At 36.5% G+C, this 21,609-nt stretch overlaps 1 protein-coding gene across 1 annotated transcript in view; it reads right to left on the minus strand.

The window, feature by feature from the left end:
• Positions 1 to 369: 369 nt before the first annotated feature.
• Positions 370 to 21,609, minus strand: part of LOC119773100 (MAM domain-containing glycosylphosphatidylinositol anchor protein 2-like) — a gene marked incomplete at its 3' end in the record, with an annotated part of 241,120 nt that continues 219,880 nt past the window's right edge. The window contains exons 10-11 of the mRNA XM_038269918.1: positions 21,133 to 21,405; positions 370 to 518 (exon numbers count right to left, since the gene is read on the minus strand). Of these exons, the coding sequence (XP_038125846.1) occupies positions 370 to 518; positions 21,133 to 21,405 (422 nt within the window). The remainder of the gene's footprint in view (positions 519 to 21,132; positions 21,406 to 21,609) is intronic.

Below are 21,609 nucleotides of genomic sequence, written 5' to 3' on the forward strand. Positions count from 1 at the left end.
TCACTTAAACTGACAGGATAAACAAGGAGAGCATCAGTCAGAGAAGAGAACTCTTGAAAAGTTGCACAGATCCACGACTAAGGTAGAGGAATAATTTTTTACTTTAAGTCAGAGGAAAAAATGGAAAGAGAGAAATATGGATAATAAAAAAAGACATGAAGCTGTGGTTGGGAATCACTTTATACCAAGAGGTAAATGTATATAGAGTATTTCTTCCAAATTATGGGCTTCTCTGTGTTGGTCTATAGCATAAAATCCACACGAAAACCTTTATTCATGGTTTTAACATGGTAAAATGAGAAAACTTTCAAGTGGCAAGAAAGATTTCGTAAGACAGTGAAAATGTATTTTTTAACTTTGTTTTCTTACCTGTCTGATGCCAAGTCTATATGCAACAATGCGGTCCACAGCACCAGGATTCATCTGGGTCCACTGCAGCTTAAAGCCATAGACTCGGGGTCTATTCTGCCACAGAGGGCTGTAGGTATCGTAGTAAAACTCTGGAGGGTAAGCTTTACCTACAGGCAAGGACAACATAACAAACATTTAAATATTATGTTTATTTATTATTTGGATTTGGTGGCACCTCTAAAAATTAGATTTCCAAAATCCAAGCATGAACCCTGGTTAAATGAGGTCACTCGGGCTGCCAGGAGAGACTGCCGCAGAGCAGAACGCAAATGGAGAAAGGACAAATTACAGGTGTCTCTCCAAACATTAAAGGAATGTTGGCGCCGTTATCAAAGGATTGCAAAAGGCAGCCAAAGAAAATACCTGTCGGGTTTGATTGTATCAAATAGTCAGAATCCTGCTATCCTATTTAAAATTATTAACTCTGTTCTAAACGATTCACATAGTGGCTTTATGGAGACCTCACCTGCTGCATGTGAAAACTTCTTACACTTTTTTGATGAGAAAGTTGCTTCTATTAGGGCCCAGATTATCCCCTCTTCTTATGATCCTTCAGTTGTGGTGCCTTGTTCTGGTGTTTTCCACAGCTTTGAATGTGTGAACTTGCAATTATTGCAGGAGGTGGTTAATCACTTAAGGCCAACTGGTTCTCCAGATGATGTTATTTCGCCCCAATTATTTAAAGAAGCTTTCTCTGCTATAGGTCCTTCTGTCCTTGCTCTTGTAAATAGTAGCTTGTCCTCAGGCATTGTTCCTAACGCTCTGAAGCATGCAGTTCTGCAGCCTCTACTTAAGAAACCAGCTTTGGATCCTACTGTTCTGGCAAATTATCGACCTATCTCTAAATTGCCTTTTATTTCAAAAATTCTTGAGAAGGTAGTCTGTAATCAGTTAATGGCCTATCTTAATGGACATAATGTATTAGAGGTTTTTCAGTCTGGTTTTAAACCATTTCATAGCACAGAGTCAGCCCTTTTAAAAGTTTTTAATGATATACTTTTAGCAACTGATTCAGGTGACGTTGTTGTTTTGGTGCTGTTGGATTTATCATCTGCTTTTGACACAGTTGATCATGTCATTTTACTTTCCCGTCTGGAACAGTGGGTGGGCGTCGGTCACATAGCTCTAGATTGGTTTAGATCATATTTGGCTGAACGTACTTTTTTGTGTCTGTCTTGATGGCCATAGGTCCCCCTCTGCTCCACTGTCGTGTGGTGTCCCACAGGGCTCAGTTCTAGGCCCGCTCCTTTTCTCACTTTACCTTCTTCCGCTCGGCTCTATTTTTAGAAAACATGGGATTGCCTTTCACTGCTATGCAGATGACACACAGATATATTTACCGCTAAAGAATATATACTCCACCTCTCTTCGGTCTCTGTTTTTATGTCTTGAAGATGTGAAGGCCTGGGTGGCCCTAAATTTTTTAAAACTCAATGAGGACAAGACGGACGTAATGATCTTTGGCAGATCCACTGCTGATTCCGTGACCAGTCTTGGCTCCTTGGATCAGTACGTTAAGCCGGTTATTACAAATTTAGGGGTTAAGATGGATGCTGGTCTTAAAATGGAAGCGCACATCAGAGCCGTTATAAAGTCCAGCTTTTTCCACTTAAGGCAGCTAGCAAAAGTAAAACCCATTCTTTCCAGACAGCATTTCGAAACAGTGATCCATGCATTTGTGACGACACGGCTGGATTACTGTAACTCACTTTATACAGGGGTCAGCGACTTGTATATTTCTCATCTTCAGAGGGTTCAAAATGCTGCTGCACGTCTTTTAACAGGTACACAAAAATTCGACCACATTTCCCCTGTTTTAGCTTCCTTACACTGGCTGCCAGTACATTTTAGGATTAATTTTAAAATTCTTTTATTTGTTTTTAAAATTCTTAATGGCCTTGCTCCTTCTTATCTGTCTGAGCTGTTACATTCTTATACACCCTCCCGTTCCCTCAGGTCAGCTGATCAGTTGCTTCTGAGGGTCCCAAAGACGAAATGCAAGCTAAGAGGAGACCGTGCTTTTTCTGTGGCAGCTCCTAAGCTGTGGAACGATCTGCCTCTGAGCATAAGACAGGCCTCTTCTCTTACTGCTTTTAAGTCCCTTCTTAAGACTCTTCTTTTTTCCTTGGCTTTTGACACAATTTGAGACGTTTTACTTTGTTTTATTCTTTTTGTATACTAATATGTATTTTACACTCGTTTTTTTCTCTATTTTATAATTTTATTGTATTTTATGATTGTGTACAGCACTTTGGTCCTGTTCGGTGTATAAAGTGCTTCATAAATAAAGTTGGTATGGTATGGTATGGTATTTATAACCCTTCTTGTCTTTAATTTCACATTTCTAAACCTTTAAGCAGTTGGGGAACATTGCTTTCTGTGTAAAGCAAACTCTCTCTTTTTTTAGGGCTTTGGGCTGTTTACTTTTAGTGCCATTTATAACGCACTGAAAAGAAAAGAACCCAAAGCCAAAAATAATGCCTCTCTAAAGTTCCCTAGAAACTGCTCACTGAGCGCTATTTCCTACTTCAGATTTATTTAGCTTCTTTATAGGCTGGAAGGGCATTCAGTCTCGGAAAAAATCTGAGTCTGGTTAAATCTCATCATTTTAGGCGTATTGATGGTAAAACCACAACAGACCACGAAAGCTTTGGTGAAACCTAAGGTTTTTTGAGACAAATATTGAATAAATAAGAAAATTTCACATGAAAGAGCACAGTAATATCTAAATAGCACACCATACACATGGTTTATACAGTGTAAAAAAAAAAAAAAATGGATGTAGGAGTGAGTTAAGGTCCCTCAATAGCGTTGGACCTATATTGAGATATTAAGCGTTGTAATCATTATTGTCAATGGACTGAAAATTCAAAACAAATCCCAACAGCTTCAGTACATATCTAAACATTCTTACCTAGATGTACTTTTAATAGTTGAAAATTCTGCTAAATTGTCTTATTGTGTAGATTTTTTAGTATTCACAAGTAAATAAATGTAACCTGTTTAACCCCCTATTTCTTACACAATAACCTTTCACAAAATGTGATTGGTGTTTCTGGAAAAAACCTATACGGTGATAAAGGTTATTGATTTACCTTGGGATTCAGATATTTCACTTTGAATTTCCTCCATGAAAATGTGTTATACTTTGTCCTTCTGTCTAAATCATGACATTCTTGTCAAATGGCTCCTAGTTTTGTCCAACATAGACCAGGGGTCCGTCTACCTTGGTAAGAACCATGCAGACATGATGGCTGGCAATTTCGAGCTCTTGGCAAATCCAAATGTTTTAATTGCTATGGACATCATCTGACAACATGCAGAAATAAAAAAACTTTCAACAGTTTGGGGTTTTAATAGATTCCTTTTAACAGTACACTGCATATCAAGCCTTTGTAAACAATGCAATAACAAAGAGTGAAACGTAGGTTCTTGATACTCAAATAAAGAGTATTAAATGTTAGATTTATCCTACTGTACCGCAGGGTTCTTACAGAGATTTTTTTTAATTGGGGATGAAGAAAAATATTTTTTTGTTTTTTCCATCTCTACAGCACCCATCTCTTCCTCCTTTCCCTTTTTCCTATTTAATTAATCTCAATTCTATTTCTTTTTTTTTTTTTTTACTTTTTTTATTAAATTTAATTTCATATCTTCTCCCATTGTGCAAACCGCCATACTGACCCAGTGTGACAGTACTCTGATCCACCAGAAGCAAGGAGGGGAGGGGGGTCATGGCTACAAGGCTACTGTCACAATAACAATGCTTCCATTTCAGAGTCATAACTGGATGACCATCAGCGGGTTAGCATTTTTAAATCCTTCCTAACCTTCCCATACACACTGCCTCCCTGTCTTCCAAGGTTGTGCTCTCTGTCTGCTGGTGGGAGCTCATGTTTTCAGCTGCCAACGAGTGCTCTTTAGACCAGGCATACCAAAAGTTGGTCCTTGAGAGCCGCAGTCCTACAGGTTTTAGATGTTTTCTTACTTTTGCACAGCTGATCTTCATTGATAGCTGATTAACAGACTTTTGCTGAACTGCAATCATCAGAATCAGCTTTGCTAAAGCAGGGAAACCTCTAAAACCTGTAAGACAGTGGCCCTTGAGGACCGACGTTGGGCACGTCTGCTTTAGACAGAGCATTAAGTGCACAGGGTGGAGGGGTTCATAGAACTAACTATAGGTCCACACAGACAGGGTTCACCCATTTTATACACAAATAAGGATGTATTCATAAAAATAGTTTAATTAGCTTTTATATTAATCAAACCAGATAAATATCTGGTGAGAACTCTGAAATAAAGCAAACATTTTCCCTCCTCTTCCTCGCTGGCTTCATAAGTGATCATGTCTTCTATCATTTCCACAGTTACCAGAACTCTACAAACTATCTCCAAACGTTCACTCTATCCAAAACCTGATGTCTGTCAAAATGTACAGAAAATCTGAACTGCTTTTCAAAGTAGTCCCATCATCGTTTTCAGCAACTGGTTGCCTATATTCATCACAGCAGTTTTGCTCTAAACGAAAGAATATCTAAAAAATAAAATCCTATGAGTTTAATAACGTAAACCTAGAAAAACTGTTAGAAAACATAAGGTTGTGATAAATTACAAATCAAGTAGGGTTTTGACATTCCGCTTTTCCTCTACACTTTTCTGCTTCACCTGTAATTTTTTTTCACTGCTGTGTGATACTGTCGGCTCTATTAGAAGGTCTAACATATATGGAGCTGCTCGCTAAACTTGTACTCTGCTATCTGATAACAGCAGACATTCTTCTTCCTTCTCATCTTTGTCCTTCTCCGATAGTGAGTGAACTATATCTACAGAAACTGATTCTGCTCTTCTGTCTGTGTTGTCAAACACTGTAGAAACAGTCACAAGTCCTAGTAAGGGAGAAGAATACATAGAAACCTAAAACAAACCTATAACAAGCTGTCCCAGAACCCTACTCTTATTATGGGTGGTTTTAATGGAAATTTGTACTTGATTTTTGCAGAAACAATGTGCAGAATATATCCATCCATCCATCCATTTCCCGCCAAGCGGGGTCGCGAGGGGTGCTGTTGCCTATCTCTAGCTGTCTACCAGGAACACCCTGGACAGGTCGCCAGTCCATCGCAGGGAAACACAGAGACAAACAGGACAAACAACCATTCACACACACTCACACCTAAGGAGAACTTAGAGAACTCAATTAACCTAACAGTCATGTTTTTGTACTGTGGGAGGAAGCCGGGGTACCCAGAGAGAACCCAAGCATTAATAGGGAGAACATGCAAACTCCATGCAGAAAAACACTGGGCCGAGAATCGAACCCAGAACTTTCTTGCTCCAAGGCGGCAGCGGTACCCATTATATGTGCAGAATATATTTGAAAAAAAAAACAAACAAAAAAAAAAACCTTGTAATTTGGCTTTTTGGAGCAGTTGGTAATCAGGGGCTTTTTAAAAAAACGTAACAGTGTATTTAATTTATCATACAGAGGGTCTGATCTTTAAAGTTTCATAATAAAGGGCACTAAATTGTACATAGAAATTTTTTGGGGGAATTTGGGGAATGGGCAACAAGACTGAGATACAGTCTAGTTGCAACTAGGCTGAATTACTGGTTGCCCATGACTCTGGCTAGATCTGGCTGGACCACTCACAGCGCAGGAGGAGGGACCTTAGGATGCGTGACACTTGGCATCAGAATAACAATAAATAAAAACTCAAAATCTGGAGTTTGGAAAAGGGGAATTTACGTTGTGTGACACTTGGCATCAGAATAACAAGAAATAAAAACTCCAAATCTGGAGTTTAAATTCTGATTTTAAGGTTATCTCTTCTTTACAACCCTCTTCACATCAATCCATAGATTATTCAATTAAATGTTTTCCTGAATTTAGATGCAAGCCTTGGATGATTGTCATGCTGAAATTGAAGTTCCTCTATATGTATCTTTAGCTGAAGGTTTTATGGTAATGGTGCCTTGCATGTGAAACACTTCATAATTCCCATTACCTTCTTTATAGACAGATCCACATTACCATGACCATGGCTTTATATAGTTATAATATTCTCTTTGTTGAGTTGCACTGTTTTTTTTTTTATGTTGAACATAAAGCTGTATAGAACGGTTCAACCTTGGCCTTATCCGTCCATGACATAATGGTGCAGGCATAGCAAGCAAATAGGAAATTGTAATCACATGTAAAAGGCATCCAATATTTGCTAGAAATTCCTATTCTTAAATATTAATGTAGTCTCCATGGCAGCTTCCCTAACCATTTTTTTAAATCAATTTTGGAGGGTATTGAATTGCTAGTTTTCTTCCTAGTGCTCCGTATGTGCACCTCTTGATGGCTGTCTTTACTGTGTTCAATGTTACAACTAATGCCATAGAAATTATTTTCCACTGTTTTTCTGCTTATTGACTTTTTTGACCTTGAGATCTCTCTGGCAATTTAGAGCTTTGGCTAAAACACATTTTAAAGTCATGTCAGCAAATGTATTTGCATATTAGAGAAAGTTAGTTCATGCTCAATGTTTTCATTTAGCTTTGTTCTTTTGGAATGTTCTATATAAACACAACCCTATTTTTTGTTTACATACTTGATTACTGTGTAGACTTTTTTATCCACTCTAAATCATGTAGTTACACCTTAGTAGAGCAATGCATGCATGACATCTTTTTATTATGAAACATTCAGCACAGGTTTTAAAACAATAAAAAACATCTGAAAATGTTTACTAACTATAGGTCTGCAAATGTGTTACAAAATAACACAAACTTCATAACAATGGTAAACAAAGATGGACATAACCTAGTTACTGTAACAAGTCAATAGCACTGAATTGTTTCTGTCAATACAGTAGAAAACAAGATTCTCTATGTTTTCTGCAGCCTCTTAATAGTTTAGTCAATTTTCATAATAACTCAACCATTCAAATCTCCACAAACAGCAGGTTTTGTTGTGCATTTCAGACAATAAATCAGCTTAATGATGCTTCGGGAAGCATGTTGCAGATCATTTGGCCTTTACATGTATAGAGGTATTTTGAATAAAAAAGCAGGGAAGCAACAGCGATGCAGAAGAAAATAACATTCATTCATCATTTTGATAAAATCACTCAGAGAGGAAAACAAACAAGCACTGGCAAGGAAAGTGCACTTCTCATTATACAAAGATTTATATAAAAATACTTAGTTTGCGGTAAGAAAATCATCTTAAAAGGTCTTCATTGTTCTTCTACTGGTTGAAACTAACTGATACAAGTGATGATGGTGTCAGAAGAGCACAGTGACACGTGCAAACAAAAATTAACACACCCAATGAAAATAAAAAAATGAATGTAGCGATAATTACTCTCTGCACCTCACTAAGCTCTGTTTTGCTGCATTAAGCCAGCTGTGTTTACAGCACACTGTACAGCAAGTGTTGCATAAGCCTGCCCAGAAGATAGCGGCAGATAGTCCTGGAATAGAAAAGAAGCTGTAATTTTCTGAAGGTTAATTAAACAGACTGAAAGAATCCTACAGAGGCTTCAGGAACATGTGAATCTTTCTTATTTTGCACAAACATATATATATTGTTTATGACACTTAGAATAACCCAAGTTATATACTAAACGTTTTCTCTTTTACTTCCTGCCATTTAGAGGAAAAATATCAAAAATACATTTCTTGGAGCATAGTCAGGACTATTTCTTTAAAAATTCTCTTGAATATAAAATACATTAGAGCAAAATGGATAGACTTCTAATCACACATTATGTGTGGTAAAGCACACTACCTAACCCACTTAGGCTACTTGAAATGGGTAACTCTGGGTGGGAGACATCAAACATGAAGCACAGAGGGCTTAATTGATTTTTTTTTTAATCCTGTTTATAACACCATAACCAATGCTGTGATTCATAACAGCTCAGTACAGACCTTCAGGCAAGACGTTGACCTTATTTTCAGACTGATTTTTCCTTTTTAAGGGTTTACTTGCCTGTTTTCATTTTCAGGAAAACATTGTACTGCAGTAGCTTTGGAGGTACAAAATTCAAAACTATGCACTGCAGAAGTAGTAGCCCTTACTTTTGGATGCAAAGCAGCTGATGACGGCCTGTAGTGGAAACCTGTTTTCTTGCCCCTATTACATTTGTGAGAAACCGCCAGTGCTGGTCATCCAGATTTCTTGCATCTTTTCTGGAACGCACACTCATCTAATTTCCTCATTTTTGCGCAAATTGGAGTTGTGCATGCCAATTTCCTTCTTTTGATGCACAGCAGGACAAAATAAAAACAGTTATAAACAAATGTGAACAAATAAATGGAACTAAGAGAAAAATCAGTGTTAAAGGCTCACCAGCAACTGACCAACCAGTGATCTCTATTAGTCCAGAAATTAAAAGAGGAGCAAATTATGTTAAAAGAATTTTGTTTAAGGAAGATGTACATGGGAATTTTGTGGAAACAAAAGAAAAATATAATAAAATGTTAAATGTTCTCAGTTGAAAACATGCAGTTTAGAGACAAAACAAATATTTTGAAAATGGAACACAGTTAATTCTATTTCTGATGTTATTAGCAGTTGGTCCTTTGCAGCTCCTTTTTAGTCATAATAACAGTTTTTGCTTAGCTTAGAAAAGCTTGCGTTGCTTAATTAATAGCGAATATGTGGTAATAAACCATATTGAAGGCAACGTGCTGGCATGGGTTTTAAATATTCATACACTGTCTGATTTTACACATGATGAAAGCACCCTCCTCTTGTTTATGTACAATATTCACTCACATGGTTTTGTAACTGTTAAAGGAGTCAAATATAACTTTACTCAAAGCAAACATGACTCCATCCATTGTTATTCTTCCTTTGTTTTTGGATAGCAGGCTCATCTATGAGGAGGATGTCAATCAAGTCAATGACTAGATGCAATCAAATGGTTTTCTTAACCAATTTGACTGTATTGTCTCTTTAAAGTGCCTTGAGGTGACTTGTGAATTGGTGCAATCTAAATAAACTGAATGGAGTCGAATTGATAGTGTTGACTTTAATGTTGATTTGTTTGTTGCTGCCTTGAAATAACTTTACTGGCTTGTCTTTGCCTTAATGATTGCTAATAAGGAAATACATGTCATCAGTAGAACTATTTGGAGTTTGTCAGAGCTTTGTTTTCACTATTTTGCAATTCTACAATGGCAATGCGATCTTGCAATTGTGTCAGTTTATGAGAAAAACTATATTGATTCCTCTGCACCCTGTTGTTTTGAAATATAAACACTAACATATAATAAATAAGTAAGTAATTACTTTGAATTGTCTAGTTATTTCTTATTTGTCTTCTTCTCTTTCTAATAGGGAAACTGGTCCATCTAAAGTTTGAAACATTGAGATCATTTTGCTATTACAGTGTAACAAACATATGAGGCAAATTGAAATAGGAAAACACAAAAAGCTGAATGTCTGTCAAGTATAAAACATTATTGTTAGCTACCGATTTTTTTTTTATTTTTTTTTACAGTGTCCTGTCTGGCATTGTGGCAATAAGAATAATTGTCTTGATGCCAAAAAGAGCCCAACAGATTTTACTTTCACAAGTGTAGCAGTATGGCAATTGCCATATTGCTCCACTTGTTTTATGCATATAAATTGCTTTATTATAATTATGCAGGGAGTTTTACAGTTTATATGGACATTGCAATGTAAATAGAGCAGAAAAACAGAAGAAGAAAAGGAAAAAATAAAAAAGATGAAAGAAAGAAGAGATAGAAAGGAGTTTTTATTTTAAAAGACACTCTTATGTGTTTTTATATACATGACCCATGTGTCTTAGAGATACTATTCAAGTTGCATGCTGCAGGGGTCAAGTAATACCTGTGAGAATTGGCCACAGTTTATTTCCACAGAAAACAAGAATTACATAAAGCCACCAAATGTTTATAAGAGACTGATAAACTAAAAAAATAGGTAAGGTAAAAGGTAAAATCTATGCAGGTCAAGCACTTCCTTAAAAGAAAGAAAAATTTAATATAAAATATAGGAAATGATCAGAAAAGGCTTAGAATGTCTTTGTAAAGCCAACAAGAAAGAGCTATGCAAACAAAACATCAGAACATAAAAGTTATGTCTTTTTTATGTGTTTTCTACTAATTGAAAATACATAGAAAAGTACACAGTTCAAAAGAATAAAGGGAAAATGTAAACAACACAATATAACTTCAGTCACACTGAATGACAATCAACTTTACATGCTGTTGTGCAAATAGAATAGACAACAGCTGGAAATGATTGGCAATTAGCAAGACACACTCAATAAAAGAGTGGTTCTGCATGTGGGGACCACAGACCAATGCACCTATGCTCTCTGGCTGATGTTTTGGTCACTTTTGAATGTTGGTGATGCCTCACACTCTTGGCTCAGATAGTGCAGCTCATCCAGGATGGCACATCAATGTGAGCTCTGGCAAGAAGGTTTGCTTTGTTTGTCAGCTTAGTGTTCAGAGGCTGGATGCCCTACCAGGAGACAGGCCAGTAAATCAGGAGACATAAAAGAGGGTGTAGGAGGGAAACACCCAAGCAGCAGACTACATCTGCCTTTGTGCAAGGAGGAACAGGAGGAACCCTGCCTGAGCCCTCCAAAAGGATCTCCAGCATGCACAAATGTGCATGTATCTGCAAAAACCATTGGAAACCGACTCCATGAGGATGGTATGAGGGCCCGATGTCCACAGACATGCAGGAATTAGAGATGTCCCGATCCAGGTTTTTGCACTTCCGATCCGATACCGATATTGTTTTTGGGCTTCCGATCCGATACCGATACTGGCCGATACCAGCCTATCCGAGCATGTATTTAAGTTTAAGTTAAAGTATTTAGCCTTAGTTGTAAGACTCATGTTGAAAAGGGTTTTAGTACTCTTGATAACATCTATCCAACTAAATTAGGTGAGATTAAATAAAACACAATGCTTGGTAACAACAAACTTACCTGTTTATTAAGAGATAAACACAAACTGGACAAAATTATGAATAGCAATCTGAAATTGCACAGTGAACAGTGAAACCGTAAACAGTTAAAGGTGCTATATTACTGTAAGTTTTAATAAAAATGCAAAACAGGGAAACACTGGCACAAAATAGTGGAATGGATCGTTTCAATCGGCGAAACTGGAAAATACGGACCGGATAAAAAAAAAAAAAACTGGATCGGCATTTTACATGCTTTGCCGATACGCATTTTTTTGCCAATATCGGCGTCCCGATCCGATATGTGGATCGGATCGGGACAAGCCTATGCAGGATGTTTGGCATTTGCCATAGAAGGAGGATGTTTTAGTCCAGGTCTGGGAGGATATCAGGATACCATCTGCCACATCATCAAGAGCATGCCCATGTGTTGTAGGGAGGTCATACAGGCATGTGGAGGCCACATTAAGCCTCATTCTGACCGAAGTTGGATCGGCCTGTAGTGTTTTTCCACTTCTTTAATTTTGTTTGTGACTCCAAATCCAAGCCTCCATTGGTTAATCAATCTGATTTCCAAAGATGATTTTTGTGTGATTTTGTTGTCAGCCATTCAAATTTGTACCGAAAAAAGTATCAAATGAGATCATTACATTCATTCAGATCTAGGATGTGTTGAGTGTTCCCTTTTTGAGGAGTGTATTTATAACAGATATAGACAAACTGATGGATTTCTATCTAATAAACTAGATTCATCATCATTATTGTAGTTAACTTTGGGAACCTAATTGTTACAAATTGCTTAATAAATAATATTCACATTACTGTTTCTCATTAGATAAAAAACAAAACAACAAACAAAAAACAGTTGGTGTGGTACTGTATCTTAACAACGCAGCAGCATTTCTGGTAACATCCAAAGCTAACATTTTTTTTTTTTAGAACATTAGAAACAAAATGTATTGAAATACTATTGATTTCTAACAGTCCTGATCTTCTGTTATGTGCCTTCTGCTCAGGCTGGAACTGATGCATGCTGCACAACTCCAGAAGAGGGACAGACAGATTGCTACAGATCCCACCCATTTAGGTAATGTACTGTTTGTCCCACTTCCATCAGGAGAAAAAACGGTTCAGCATCATTAAATCCAGAAAAAAACACATTCATCGTATCCTCTGGGAGATGTCCCACACATGCACCCTTCAACCACACATCATCCCCTTTTCAAACACACACTCTCCTCTACACACCCACACTCTTTTATACACAAAACCACCCACCCCTCTTCATACACACAAAGACAATCACATATAAATATAAAATCCCTGCTGACAATTAAAAAAAACCATCAGAAATTTTCATAGAATGTTCTGGCACAAGCTGGACTTTATGGACACATTACATATTTATGGAACCATACTTTTATTTTTTGCCTAACTATTATGCTGCACAACTTTATGATTTTCTGATGACAATAACAATTATTGATTCTTTCTGCTTAGAGTATTTAAAGCTTGACAATATGTTAGTTCTTACAGAAACCATCTAAAAAAATTATTGTTTAAGATCAAAATAGGGTTATATAAAATTAAATAAAAAAAATCTTAACAGAATGAATAAATGTAATGCTAAAATAATTATTTTCAGTCCTGCCATGGACTGGCGACCTGTCCAGGGTGTACCCCGTCTCTCGCCAGTGGACAGCTGGAGATGGGCACCAGCACCCCTCACTAGCCCGTTGGGATAAGCATGACGGAAAATGGATTGAGGGATGAATTATTTTCAAACCTGCCATTACATTTTTAATAAATAAATAGTAAATAATAATAAATAGCCTTTTATTGGCAATTCTTACAACATGCATAAACTAAGGGTCTATGTGGTTACAGTTGTGCCAATCTGATTTCAAACATCAGACTTTGAGCTTTTTTTTGTAGCTCTAGTGGTTATCACGAGTAAGAAGACAGGAAATGGGTAGAAAGAGAAGAAAGAAAAACCATGCAGCAAAGGTCCAGAAAGTGGGAATTGAACACCAAACAGTTGTACTGATATCCTTTATATATCAGGTATCTGCTCTACCTCCAAGTCATGCCACCCTAGTTCATAGCTTCAAATGATCCCACTCAGTAAACACATGACTTGTCTTTTGTCTGAGTTGAAAAACTATGAGGTTAGAGAAAAGAAAACCATAGTGCAGCTGAAGCTTCCTGTCTGTCAACTAACCTGGGAGCAGTAGCAAATTACAGAGATAGTACTCAGTTACTGCTCAGTGAAAGTAACTAGTTACTAGACAAAGCAACTATGCAGTTACTTTTTATGATATAAAGTGTAAAAGAATTTGGAAAGCTATCATGTTTTTGGAATTTTAAACGTAACTAATGTATTTTCCGGACTATAAAGCACTACTTTTTTCCCAGGTTTTGAACCAAGCGGCTTATAAGAAGGTGCAGCTTTTCTATGGATTTTCTTAACCGCCAGAGCCAAAGTTTGAAATGAAAGAATAAGTGGTTAATTTTCATTTAGCACAAGAACAGGTTAGCAGCAGGAATGGAGGAGAAAAAATTTGGAACATAGATTCACCCATTTTGAAATTTATTTACCTCATTAAAGCTGCTGAACCAATGAAGAGACTGGGCTCAACTCCTGCAAAGCTGAAATAAAGAGCTGAAGCAGCGCCATCTTTCAGTAGAAGCTCTCACTGCTGCGAGCCAACAAATTAACAGGAGCCAGAATTCCTCTTCTTTGTCCCCACTCCAAGGGCTATATGTAAAGCTCCCGTACAGATTTGGTAGGAGACAGTGGGAGATATCAGCGGCTTATAGCCCGGTGTGGCTTATATATTTAAGGTTGCAGTTTTTTTAACGAATTTAGTGGCTGCGGCATGGAAACTATGGAAAATAAGATGTTTGTTATTAATTAATAAATTAAAAATTTGATGTGTGGAATTTCCAGTGAGTTGCAATATGATTATGTAGGTGTGATCCTGTTTCATGTTTATAATAAAAGAAAAATAAGATGATGTGGCAATTATTTTTTTTGCAGATTTGCAACTTTCAATTGGCTATAGAATAGGTATGGAACTAAAAAAATATTGTCTTTGAAGCAATTTAACAAAAATATGATACACAGTATGCTTTGCAATAGAATTAAGCAGCAGTTACACTATTACAGAAAAAAACCCTAGCAGGACTGTATGATCCCGGTATTTTTACGTGAGAAAACGTAAACCATGCAAGTAAAATTCTAATAGACCTGAGTGATGATTGAAGCTGCATGTCAGTGTTAAGATGATGTGCAGTGATTCTTTAAGTTACAGTTTCTAACCAACATTTATTGTGTCTTTGTTCCAAAATATAATGTATAAATCATAACATATTTAGCCGTCAGTGAGTGCTTATGCTGAAGTTATAAATAGCTGTTGTTTGCATGTTAAGAAATGAAGGAATGAACTCTGCTTAGAGCGTAGTAATAACAAGTAACTGGCTTTTACAAGGTAATTAATTACAGTACTACTTTAGTTACATAAGAAATGTAGTTACATAAAGAAATGTAGTTAGTGTAACACGTTACTTATTTACATAAGTAAATAAACAGAGGGAGTAACTGGACAAATCTGGGTTTATGATGATAAACCGTGACTAGAATCTGTGTATGGCAGAGGAGCAGAAAAAAAATATTTAACCTGGGAATCAAGCCATCAGTAGATGCTTGCAATGTTTTAGGGCTCTAATTAGTGCTTAAGTGGATACTTTGGTTATTCAACGGGTAAATAGCTTGAACGGGAATGCCAGTATAGAAATATTTCAAATCAAAGATAAACCCCTAGCAAGGTTGTTAAACAAATCATCTTTTTGTTTGGAATATTGTCCCAATTACTCACCTTGATGTATGCAAAATATCTTTTATTAAAATATTGGTGTTCGAACTCGAAAATGTTAACACTATATTAACCTATAAAAAATAAGTGTATTTAAAATTACCTTTAATTTTAAATTGCATAAGCAGTAATACTACAAATTCCCAGTAGTGCAGCAAAACAAATAATCTTTCTAAAGAAAGACTCAATAATTTAAAACCGAGCCGGCGGTGCAGGAACACAGTACAAAACCAAAGTTAAACGTGTCCTATTTTCAACATCGTCATCTGACATGTTTTTGCCACAATTAGTTTCACTACCACATCGCTGTTTATCTTTCACATGGCCGCTGGAAACAGAAACATAATTCAATCAAACTGCAGGCTGGTTCTAATGGGAAATGTTGTCTTCCTTTAGGCAAAGCAATACAACCTTTGTCCATTGGGGGGAGCTAAAATCTACCACAATTGAAGGTTGTTTAAAACTGCTTTAAACAAAATCTCCCCTCCTTTCCAATTTTTAATAAAAATCAGAATTACTTCATTAAAATCTTGCGGGAAATTATTTTCTTTCAGAGCAACTGTTTACAGAAGAGATCAAAATTTGATTGTACAATAGAACGTACAATAGAGCAAAATATATTATAATAAGACAGAGTAAAATAAGTAAAAATAGTAAAATTCCAAACCAGAGAGTAGAATTACAACCTTCCCATATAATCAGTGTAAAATAAGAAAAAATTAGATATCCAAGGATACTACTAATACCATATATTTTGGAATGTCAGTGTCCAACCAATTAGAATGTATTCTTATAGAAGCTTTAAGAACCATGTAGTCTTTTTCTACTCTTTTCTACTGTCCGTTCCAATGAGATCCTGCTTTGGCTGACAAGAGCCTGCTTCACTGTCACATACTGCCTGCAGACCAGTAAGATAATGTTAACACTTCTAATCTAATTATTCACCTAATGGTTGCTTTTAAAATAATATTGTAATCTGTACCCTGAGAAGTGAGAGTCATCATGTAACTACACTTAGAGTTGGAACTTTGGGCTCAGATGAACATAACCCAAAAGGTGTGTGCTCTTAGTGCCTTAGCCTTACAACCACAACAAAATAAAAATAAAAAACTTAAAGACACCATTAGTCATAACACGAAAATGCTAAGGTCTACATATGCAGTGCTATGCAAATTAGTCTAGTTAATGGAGCATTAACACTCAGTTTTACCAGCAATATTCATCCTTGACCCTATGTGGGAAAGTAGGGGTGTATTAAAATTAAATGGTAAGACACTGTTAGAATAGTACAGTGTACTACATTACACTAATATGTTTTAATGTTTAAAACTTTATTCTGAATGTTGCATTATTCTCAAGCTATTGTTTTAGCAGTAAGGTTTAGTACACCTACCCTTTACATTTTAAAATATCCCACTTTACTGGCCATAGGCCTTTTGACACTTAATCAATCCCCACTCCAACAATTGTAAATTGCTGGAGTAAATTCATCTTAAAGCAAGTGTATTCTACAACTTGCGTCTTTCTCTAGAGCAGCTACATCAGAAAACATTTGCTGCCTTTGGACAGGGAATGTATGCATTAATATTCAACTGCATCAGCCTGAAATGGAAACAGAAGAAAAAGAGAGGGATGATTCAAAGATTGAAAGGCAATTCACTCCCTTTCCTAACTCTTCAGAGGACAGCATTTGCTAAAAACTAGGGTTCCAACAACAGAGAGCTCATGCCAAAGCTCAGTGGTACACATTACATTCCTCTAAGGGGCCTCTCCCATGGCACAATTTAATGGCCAACTTGGCCTTTACAGCCAGCTCACAGATGTCCCAATAGCTTAGAACATGGGCATCCATGCACATGCACAAACGCCCTCCCCTGGCACGTTCTACTTTTTCTGGGTGACAGTATTAATATAGGCAAGACTGGCTTGCTCGTTGATATTAGTGTGTACCAATGCGTCTGTCGGCATGGAAACAAATATGTTTCGCATGGTATGATGAGTGGATCTGCAAGCTGAATGGCTGCAGGCCAGAACTCCTGATTGATATTTTATTACACAGCACAGCCAAAAAGTTAGGAATACAGTGTTGAGGGAATATGTATTTTGAAAGTCTCCACAGAGTGAGTAAACTAATATTTCAGCAATAACATATATTTGATGAACTTCTGCTAAGTAAGGAACTGCCTCTCTCTCTTTACCATATATTATTCATTCATCCATGCAGGGCTATATATAATTACTATTAAGCTTCAAATAAAACTGAAAAATCCTCAAGAGTAAAAGTTGCTGTTAGGGGAAACAAGGTATGGCAGAATTCACGGATGATGTATGGAACCAAGGTATATTTTCTGCACTGTATTCCTGCACTAGGTACAGTAGGGTTACTACACGAGCCGTCCTAAAGTTTGGCAGCTACTGAGTCCAGATGGCAGGAATCTGGAGCACTGGGCAGGAGGAATGAAGCATTACATACAGTAGTAGGGAGAAAGGAGGATGAAAGGGGAGAAAATAGAGTGGAAGTGGATGGAAGGGGTTAGAAAAATCTGGCACAGCTTAAGCCCAGTTAAGAAAAACTGTTGTAGGGAGGCAATTATCTATCTCTGCCCCCCTAATCTACATGATTTATGGGGAATTACTAATTCTTCAAACGCAAGCGTCCAATTTCTTAATTTCAGCTACAGGAGAAGCTTCAGCTAAGCCAGTCAACAAAATCAGGAAAAACAAAACTCAATGAGGGCCAGAAAATCAACAAGAAACACAGAAAATGTAAGATGGGAGACCAGCAAGTGATGAAAAAAAAAAAGGATAAAGGTGGCAAGGGATTAAAGTGACAAATAGTCATTATGTGGCCCTGAAGCTCTTGTCTCTAATGGGAGATCTGGGAGATTGAAACCTTGGTCAAAGTTCCTGCGGTCACTCCGTCTGGCTAAACACATTTGGTCCTGTCATAACAACCAACTCAAAGATGGACATTTTGTTTATGATATAAAAAAGAACAGCAAAATCCCCCTTCTATCAAGTAGATGGGTTCAAAGTGAGAGAAAAAAAAAGACAAGTTGAACCTCTGACCCCAAATTCCTGCCCCTTGGAAACATGGTCGTTGTTGCAACATTTTTAAAAATAGAATAATATTAAACCTCTGCAACAAACTGGCAAACATTATTTGGTTTAATCACTTTAATAACCTTGGTCAAAGTTTGTACAGTCACTCAGAAAACAAATTTAACATAGGTCATTGTCATAAATAATATAATAAATTAATTTGGGTATCTCTGGAGTGATTCATTTATAGTTAAAATGTGTGTAAAGCAGGTAACATCTCCGCCTATAATTCCCTATAAGTTAAAGAAATACTAGTTATATCATTACATGTCTATTCTTGTAAAAATAGAGATTATGATTTGGATTTGTAAATATTACATTACATATTATATTTTTCATTATCAGGGATGTCTTATGATGGCAAAAACTGTGATTCTTTAAAATAAAGAAGGTTGTACATCCTTGCTCTCTACGGTATCAATAGCTGCAAAAACTGAATGCATGTTGTGGATTATTAACTTTGCTAGTTTTAAGCTTTTGGTAAAGTGAGAATAAATGAATATTCGTCTAGTTAAAAGCATGATCAAATGCAATTATTATTATTATTTTTTTGTTGTTGTTGTTTTTTGGACATTAATTGCTGCAGAAAAAAGTAATAATGTGCTGAAGAAGCCATCAGATAAAAGGCAAGCTTTTTATTTTTGAGGTGTATTTTAACTTGCTTTTCAAATACAGGTTTTAAAAAAACTAAGTGATGTAATTTTTTAGCCATTCAGTTTAATGTAAAATAATAAAAAGATGTTAAAACATGTTCTAAATACTTTTTTTTACTGCTTTTATTATGATGAGAATAAAAAAAAGAAAAATTGGTTCTTAGTCTTGTTTGCCTATACTCATAACAAGCAATCTTTAAAATGAATCTAAAAACACAAAATAAACCTTATTACAAAATATTGTGACGTAGTTCTCTAGTTAGTTCTCTAACTCTCTCGGTACTTCCTTTATAATAAGTCCCTCCTTTTCTTAACACCTGACAATTTTCAACTAACACGTACCTCAAGAGAGGTTTCTAAAACCGTTTATGCTCCTTTGACTTAATAATCACAGATTGGTAGATTTAAATGTGCTACTTGTTAGCTTCCAACTGGATATTTCCCAATAATGGCAGGTCATATGAAGATTGAAAGACTGCTGTCTCTAAAAAAAGAAATAAAAAAAAATAACTGTGTGGATTTCTTTATGTGATCTAATAATATGCTTAAATATGCTATAAAAACTAAGATAAAGAATCTTATCCTAAAATTCTTAATTGGTAAAGCTCATATACTGATAGAAGGCAAACAACTAAACTTAGACATTATAATATTAGTTTAAGGTTGTCCAAATCCTGTTCCTGCGCAATTAGTGTTAAGGTAAAGCCCTAAACTATCAACAAATTATCTTTAATATATCTTTATATCTTTATATCTTTAATATATCTTAACAGGAAACTGGCCATCTACTGAAGTTGAGACAGATAAAGAAAACTGTTTGTGTTAGTTTATGAAACACAATGGCATTTTGCCATCAGTAATGAAAAATGTGAGGACAACTGCAAAGAAAGTTCAGAGCTTACTGGATCTAGTCTAAACTGCCAAATAAAGGTCAGTCTACAACATATGAAAGGCAGATTGAAATCAGGTCTCGTGTATAGAATTGAGGTTTTGTGTATAGAAGAACCAACAGCTGTATAAGAGAAAAGAACGGGCAAAATGAGAAAATGATATCAGGGGAATTCTACATTTAAAAAGATTGAAACAATGCAAAACTGGTGGAAAGCAATTTTTTTTGACTTTTACATCATTTTAACCACCAAGTAACACTGATGCTTTAAAAATCCTGAGGAAATGATGCCATCCCTCCACATATACAACCGCCTGGAAGAGCAACAGTAGCTTAAATTACACAGTTTTCTATTTCAAAATAATTGATTGAATTAGATTTCAGTATAGTCAATAGTCAAGATTTGTACAAATGTTATCATGAAAATATAGAATGTAACTATGAACTCATAGCAGGTAATTGTAGCTTGGTCAAGTTTCAAATTTGGAACCTGGAAATTCCACAGACTTTAAAAGAAAACGTAGAGACAGACAGACAGACAGATGTGCACTTAGTCAGATGAAAAGGCTGATGGATGGAGGTATGGCTTAATGGCTGGGGTGATGAATTAACGTCGCAGATGATCGGACAGATGAACCATTGGACAAACTGAGGCCTCACTGCACAGACTGCAACATGATTGGGTGATGGACAGGTTGACAGACATGAATGTGGGTGGATGGACTGGAAGAAAGTATCAAGTAACTGATGGGTTCATGTTCAAATGGGAGGATGAAGAGATGGATGTTTAAACCAACTTAAAAGTCATTAAGTTAAGGCAAATTAGATTTTGAAAAAATATATATTTTACTCAGAGGAATCAATTCAGTCTTTATAAAAAAAAACATCTAAAACCCTGCTTTCTTTAAAGAAAGATTTTGCAAAGTTTTTACTTTTCAACACTCTGTAGGGACCCTGTACTGAACGGAAAACAATTGGGGGGCATCACCTCAGTCAGACTACAGATACATCAGAAAGTATGGAGGGCCTACTGTACAAACACTAATGTTTTAGGAAATAACATGACTGTTCAGCAGATAGTCTATCAAATTTTGTATTTTAAGAAAGAACTGTTCAAATGCTAGAACTTGTATATACTAGGTAGAGCTCTCACTATCTATCTGAAAGGAAGAAAAGCTTGAGGGTGAAGACTAAACAGAGCAGCGAAATCAACTGATTAAATATGTAAAAGTTCAATCTACAATGATATTTTCTTACCTGTAACTTGAAAGGTGCATTTGCCTGCTCCAGCCTCATTGATGACGTTGCATGTGTACTCGCCCCAGCCTTCACGATTCAGGCTGCGGATCGTGTACTCCGTCTCATCTTTGTGTGGGTCAAACGCCCCGGCATGGAGCAGCCGGTTTGAAAGCAGCCACTCAAACCGCAACACTCGAGAGGGATGGGCTCGCAGCACTCTGCAGGTCATCACTACTGGCCTCCCCAAACCCTGACGGACCTCCATGTGAACAGGCTCCACTGTAGGAGGGTCTAAATGGTAGAAAAAAAAAAAAAATCAGCGAGAAAAACACTGAATAAAGGAGAGGTATGAGTGGGTGGGAGCAAGGAAGACCTTATATTGATTTCTTGTTTGTTTTTTTTGTTTTTCTTCCTGTTCTTTCAGCAGAGTCTACAATGGTAGTTGTGAATCTCTGCAGCTTCTTCAAAGTAAGCCTGGAGCTCTTGACTGTGTCA

The sequence above is a fragment of the Cyprinodon tularosa genome, unplaced genomic scaffold (assembly GCF_016077235.1).
Source record: "Cyprinodon tularosa strain WSP-4 unplaced genomic scaffold, ASM1607723v1 ctg742, whole genome shotgun sequence".
Classification (NCBI taxonomy): domain Eukaryota; kingdom Metazoa; phylum Chordata; class Actinopteri; order Cyprinodontiformes; family Cyprinodontidae; genus Cyprinodon; species Cyprinodon tularosa.